This window comes from Coenobita brevimanus, chromosome 49 (genome assembly GCF_032717465.1).
Source record: "Coenobita brevimanus isolate Jiangsu-jjx chromosome 49, ASM3271746v2, whole genome shotgun sequence".
NCBI lineage: Eukaryota > Metazoa > Arthropoda > Malacostraca > Decapoda > Coenobitidae > Coenobita > Coenobita brevimanus.
In genome coordinates this window covers 5,467,567-5,474,759 of record NC_137002.1, presented here as the reverse complement: position 1 = coordinate 5,474,759, position 7,193 = coordinate 5,467,567, and the positions used below count along the sequence as shown (strand labels likewise).

Sequence of the window (7,193 nt, the reverse complement as noted above, 5' to 3'; positions counted from 1 at the left end):
GTTTGTGAAGGCGGGGGAGGAATGGAGAGAGGGAGGGAGACAGGGGGTGAGGGAGAGGGGAGAGATGTAAGAAGAGAGGAGGCAGAGAGGAAGAGGGAGAATATAACGGGGTGGGGGGTGGGTTGCGGGGAGAGACGAGAAGTTGGAGGAAATGAAAGGGAGAGATGAGATGTGAGAGAACAAGGGAGAGGAGAAATGTGGGGAGAGTATACTGAAGGCGGAATAAATAGTTAGTTTTGGCTGGCTGATCTATCCACCCACCCACACACACACACACAATGAGAAAGGGGGGGATTGTATGTGCGGACCAAGAGAGGGATTTAAAGGAAAGATGTAGTTGGTTGACAGTAGAAAAATATTAGAAAAACATACTTTCCACAAGTGATCTTCCCTATGCTAAAGTAAAAAAATAATCTAGCAGTAACCTTGACCTCTAACCTCTCACTGCATCCTACCCTCTAACCTCTCACTGCATCCTAACTTTAACCTGCCACTGCATCCTAACCTCTAACCTCTCTGCATCCTAACCTCTAACCTCTCACTGCATCCTAACCTCTAACCTCTCACTGCATTCTACCCTCTCACTACATCCTAACCTCTAACCTCTCACTGCATCCTACCCTCTCACTACATCCTAACCTCTAACCTCTCACTGCATTCTACCCTCTCACTACATCCTAACCTCTAACCTCTCACTGCATCCTACCCTCTCACTACATCCTAACCTCTAACCTCTCACTGCAGCAGCTGGTGGTGGTGGTGGCGGTAGTGGCTGCAATGACCCTGCTTCCGCCCCTCTGTTACGCCAGTCAGCCAAGTCTTCTGCAGCAACTAGAAGACAGGTGAGTACAGGCACTGTTAGGTGGGGAAATAGGTAGGGATGATGATGATGATGATGATGATGATGATGACGATTATATTGGTGATGAGGAGGAGGAGGAGGAGGATAATGATGACAATGCTGCTGCTGCTGCTGATGATGATGAGGATTATGATGATAATGATGCTGATGATGATGGGGCAGAGGGGGTGATTTGGATGGTTCGATTGGTGGCGCGCGCGCGCGCGCGCACACACACACACACACACACACACACACACACACACACACACACACACACACACACACAAAGTAAACTGATACATCTGGGCCATTTTAAGAAACTAATTTGAATACTGTACTTAGTGAAATGTGGGGATTTTTAAGGACGGCTGTGGCATTCTGGGAGAATGCTGGAACAACCTAATATTTTGGTATTACAGTGGCAAGTGGAACATTCTGGGAGTTAATTTTGGGGATAACATGCATTTTTGGGATAGATGATCACTTTAGGGACATGGAACATTTGGGAATAACTGAGGCATTACTACAGTCTTTAGGTATATCACATGTTACTGGTGCTGCAATATACGGGGTGGTCCATATACAAGTATAGTACTTTCCAATCTCACATGCTGTGGGGATGGCTCAGTGTGCTTTTGTGAGAAGTGATGATATTCTGACTGCCTTAAGACATAATCACCCATGCAATAGGCGAACATAAAAAAAAAGTAAATAAATAACTCATGAAAGGGGTTATGGGAAGTAGACAATAATGAAAGGTGTCATTGGTAATGCTGAACCATCCTTGTAAAACATAAGTGGGTAGCATTATTTATGGACCACCCTGTACTTACAGCATGTTAGAAAAGCAGTAGCTGAATAATGTGGTCTGGAGATGATGAGAACATAATGAATAAGATGTCCCTGGGCTCAATGGGTAAATAATACAGCCAATAGTCTGCCTCGCTCTGCACCCAGGACAGAGGCAGAGTGGGCAGCACTGTGGGGTGAGGAGCGGCTGCAGCTGTGTCGTTTTAGGCTGCGGCACAACTTGGAGGCTATCTGTGGCAAGGATGTGTTCCGCAGGTCACCCCTGCCCCCGAACTCCCTCAAGGGCCGCCACAAGCGCTCACAGGCACCATTAACACCGCCACCACCACCTCACCATGAACCCTGCCTTACTAAGAATGGTAGGTACTGCAGATGGTAAAATTCTGTGTACAGCAGATCTAACTACTGTATTATACAGTACTTTTTTCACTTTAACTTAGCTCAGATACCCAATATCTTGCAGCTTGTTAACATACCATAGTAAGAGAAACACAATACTATGTCTACATCTTTCTACAGACCTTTTTCTTGAGCAGCACTATCTACTGCTAACCTGTTTGTTACTACTCTGCATTCAAGATCAAGAGATGGCATTTTTAGGTCAAATAAAACTGAAAACAGTATAATAAAATGATAAGTCAGTCAAGGTACACAAAAGGTGGTGGTAAGATGTTTGGGAAAACGATCATGGCAGAGGAAAGGGTGACAAGGAGGCAATTTATCTATGGCTACCCCCCCCCTCCACAAATCAGTGTGCCTGGCCATAGACAGACTGGAATGGCAATCACCACTCAATGTTGACTTAAAATTAAGCTACAGATTAAATACTTTAGTAATATGCAGTTTGAAATTACCTTCAGCCTAGGAGGGTCTGAGGCTAGGTTATCATAATTCAAATCAGTAAAGAGTAGACCACAGTACATCCCTGATGGGAAGAGGTTTGAAATACTGTAAATACTGCATGTACATTTACACTAAAATCTCACTTAGCATACATTTCTACACAAGCTGCCTAAAGGTTGAGTTCAATTACTGTACTGACAGCACATTTTGTTAAAGTACTGGAATCATCTTCAAAAGCATTCTGCATCCATTAAATTTAGCTTTTTACTCCCACAGACAATGAGGGTGAGAGTGAGACAAGCGAGATGGGTGAGGAGGAAGGGCGGGGGAAGGAAGTGAGAGGTGTGTCAGTGAGTCTACCCTCCACCAGGATTGAGATCAGTCCCTCTGCACCAGACACAGGCCAACAGGAGACCTACACCAGGTACCATCAGGGTAAAGATATACAAAATAAATATTGAGGATGTTATAAATAAAGTCTGCTTTTGCAATATGGAAGATCCTGCACTCTCCTTCTCTTGTCTTTTAACATATTTTAAGATTACCTGTACCTCTTCGCACCCAATGCATCCTGACAACATGCCCCAATTGCAGGTCGCCTTTCATGAGTGTGCAACAAGCAAGCCTGCTGGTGACAACGTGGGTTGGGCCAGGTCGCCACAGCCGTCATCGTCGCCACTCCTCATCCATTACTGCTGAATGCTGCACACCTGCTGGCTGCACCTGGGAGGAGTATGCTGAGTATTGCCCATCATCCGCCAGACTCAGAGTGCCAGGACATGATTTGCTTTGAGCTGTTATGATCTGACACCAACCATTTAACAGAGAACTAGTCCAGAGGTCAGCAACCTACATCTCCTTCCTGTGCTTCCAGTCATAAATAAGTGTAAACAGATACTGAACCGTCTATGTACAGCCAGAAATGAACAGTGTGTATACTGATCTTAGGCCAGTCTGATTAGAAAGTAAGAAACAAACTTTTGTTAGATTAACATGGATTCATATTGGCTATGAATGATGAAAAAGTACAGTATGTACCTTAAAGTGATCAGAATAAGACATTTTATTTCTTTCAGCACTGCAATTGCTAGTAGCATTACTAACATGATATGTATATTTGATATTCCTGCCCAGCAACAAAAAGATGCGAGTATAGACTACCCTGTAATTTTTACAAGCAATTTTGGAGACACCAGTGTTATTGCAGACTGAAAGCAGTGTCTCTTCTTCGTCTTTTGAATTGCTGACCCCTGGGTTAGTCTGATCCCACCTTAAGGTGATCTAAATTAGTTCACCTTAACAGAAACTAGCCCACCTAATGTAAGCTAATCCATGTTACCTTAATACAGGATAAACTAACTAGGGATACGTTATTGTAATCTCATCTAGTCCACCTTAATATACTGCAATCTTAATCTGAACAGTCTATCTTAATATAAACTGACTTGGTCCACCTTAAAATTATCCAGCCACACTCATTTTGGAAGTAATCTAGCTAACCCCAACTTGCAGCTAACAGCTCCCAACCTTCTATCTATGACCTGCGCCATTTTAATGCCCTCAGTCTGATGGCATTCTATATTGTATTTAGTTCTTGCTACCTCCACATGATATTATTAAGTTTAGGAGGGGATTACTTATGGCACTAACTCAAAAAATGGATATATAACACTGTACTAAAAATGGCAAAAGGCATGAGGTAATGATAAGAGAAGGTAAAAAATACAATTAAAACAAAGGCAAGGCACACAAGCTAAGGTACAGCAAGCTATAAGCCACAGTGATTGATTAAAATGCCTCATGAGTCTTTGTCACCAATAATTTCCACTGTCCCTTACTAGTTTATGCAAGAGAAATACTTAAATCATTACCATTTCACCATACTGCACCTTGTATTCTTCTGGGTAATTATATATATATATATATATATATATATATATATATATATATATATATATAGATGTAATTATATATATATATATATATATATATAGATAGATATAGATATATATATATATATATATATATATATATATATATATATATATATATATAAAACACAGTTCCACACATTAGAGTTCCAATGTGGCTGAAAAGCTTAAACAAAACTGAATTATTCGTTAATGACTGCATATACATAATGAACAAACATACATACATATATGCATAACTGGTACGTACATGCAAAGTTCCAATACTGTGCTGGGTAAAAGTAAGCTATCAGCACAGAGTTCCTAGTGGCTGAAAAGTTTGAAGAATGATGGAGTGTTAGTTCTTATGAGCAAAAGCATATAATTTTGAAGGACACTGTTCCAGTTTGTGATAATAGCTCATTAGCACGGAATCTCTCATTGCTGACCTTCAAAAATTTTGTTATTAGTCAAAACTCATTGTAGTATATATATATATGCATACATATATACAGCATGTACATAGTAGCATGCATACTGAGAAAGGTAGTGCCCCAATATTATGTAACAACAGCTCAGCAAAGGGTCCTTTGTGACTGAAAAAACTGGAGAAAGGTAGCTTATTAGTAATATCAGATCCAAAAACAAGTCACACAGATACTGAAGGGTAGTGTTCAATTACTGTACAGGGTGAATGACACATGAGGTATGGTGCGTGGAGGTGTGGCTGTAATGGCTGATGCAACCTTCCTTCACATCACTGTCATAAATGTACTGTAGCTACCTGCCTGTTTCTTATGGAAAAAGTACAAGGCCAAGAAAATATTATTCATCTGAAATGGCAACATCCAGTCTTATATGACCACATGTAAAGTACAGTGTTGTTAAAACTATTAATGAGCCTCACAATTACATGAAGCTCTTTGATGCAGACGAAAATCCAGTTGCATGACATTGCACAGGGCACTCTGTTGATAGCTCCCCATTCTATATTTACCCATTCATATTTATGAATCCTACATATTGCTCGGGAATACTGTAACGGGAAACTGGGCTATGATGATGACACTCTAATCATATTCCTAGTATAATAAATACTGACACGATATGTAGGTTGTTTGCAATAAAATGAAAACCAAATGACAACTTCACGAAAAATGGCAGTGAAGTAAAACAGTACTGTACTATACACAGATTAACTGAAATTAAGAATTTTAGGATAACTGTTGGACAACCCTGAAAAGTGTCTTGAATCAGGTTGAGGTAGCATTGGAGGAGGTGCTGCCTTAACCTGCAGCACCAGAATGAGTAAATAAATGATTTAGCAAACAAAAATCCTGTTAACTGTCACCTCCTTGTAATGTACTGTACAGAGGACCAAGGTTAAGCAACTCTAATTAGTAAATAGAAAATGTGAAGTGTGCATCTTCATTATACATTTATAACTGAGGGATTTTTGGCTACAACTGCCTGTCCTGTGATACCTGAGACACCTCTGAGAGCGAAGACTTGTAAACTGATCTTTAGGGTAAACTGGTCAATAAATATGAATATATCCATGAAGACAGGCTCCAACTTTGCTGGTATGTAATGAGGTATGTACTGCATAAAACAATTATTTACAATATCATGCAATTTGAAAACAAATATGTAACACATACTCTAATTGACCTCTATGGCTTCCACCAACCAAGCTGTATGGTCCAAGAACTGAAGAATGTAAATTCTTTTGTTACTGACAATGCACTTAGGAACTTATATTATCCTGACCACACCCACATACAATTTTGTTCAGCTTAGGGAAGTGCCTGAAACATGTCTCAATGACCCCTTTCTTACTCAACTTCCAACACAGGGGAAAGCTGGAACCACTGTAGCTACCAATTTCATACTCTCCAAGAGCATAACATATCTCACTGTGTTGAAAATATACTAACAAGTGATCCAATACAGTCAACAAGGGAAGTATTGGAGGCAAAACATTTGACAAAAATCTACATGTTTAGTATGTGTTAATTCTGAGTAACTACAGCTACCATTAAATGCCACACTACAGTCAACAAGGGAAGTACTGGAGGCAAAACGTTTGACGAAAATCTGCAAGTTTTGTGCGTGTTAATTCTGAGTAACTACAGCAACCACTAAATGCCATATTTTTTTGAATAAATTAAAGTAATAGAAAACAGTCCATGTTCCTGTGTACAGCTACAGTACAATACAGTACTATGTTACTGCACAGAAAGCTTTATCATGCACATACAAGATAAGAGTAATGATACTTATTTTCTTTGCTGGCTATACTGTACATCTACCAGATATAACTATATGAAAAATCTTACATACTACATATTATACCTCATGCAAAGATAAACTACTGTACATTATGAAATGGAAATATCATAATCTTCAGGATACAACACATATACAAGAAATGTCTACAGTTTATATCACCGAGCTTTGACTTCCACTTTACATCTGAAAAGAAAAAGTAAAATATGTTGTATATTGGAATATAAAATAAAAACATTTACAAAGGTATATTTTATTACAGTAAGACCTACTGTATACATTTCTTAGAAGAAGTATGGGAAACTTTCTTATCCATTACAGGAAGAGGAACCATACGATTTATTTCCTTGCTTATCTATTACTCATTTATGGAGAGTTCACTGACCAGTCAAAAAAGCACCATCAGTAACCATAGTAAACATTTTTAGAGTGCAATTCACTCATGTGAAGTTTAAAAATCAGATAATCAACACAGACTGACTCTTTCAACCTTTTTT

The 7,193-nt window shown here is 39.5% G+C and overlaps 1 protein-coding gene across 1 annotated transcript; it reads left to right on the top strand.

Moving 5' to 3' along the window:
- The first annotated feature begins 380 nt into the window (after positions 1-380).
- Positions 381-4,394, top strand: Ilp7 (Insulin-like peptide 7). The gene is made up of 5 exons (XM_080272027.1): positions 381-401; positions 745-842; positions 1,802-2,013; positions 2,774-2,921; positions 3,092-4,394. Exons 2-5 carry the CDS (start codon positions 778-780, stop codon positions 3,288-3,290), a joined length of 624 nt encoding a protein of 207 aa, XP_080128153.1. The 5' UTR covers positions 381-401; positions 745-777; the 3' UTR covers positions 3,291-4,394.
- Positions 4,395-7,193: the final 2,799 nt, after the last annotated feature.

Bases quoted from the DNA above. Each gene is read 5' to 3' on its own strand.
- Ilp7 (XM_080272027.1), top strand. From the start codon at position 778: ATGACCCTGCTTCCGCCCCTCTGTTACGCCAGTCAGCCAAGTCTTCTG. The intron at 2,014-2,773 runs GTAGGTACTGCA...TTACTCCCACAG, and splicing joins ACCCTGCCTTACTAAGAATG to ACAATGAGGGTGAGAGTGAG. The intron at 2,922-3,091 runs GTACCATCAGGG...CCCCAATTGCAG, and splicing joins CAACAGGAGACCTACACCAG to GTCGCCTTTCATGAGTGTGC.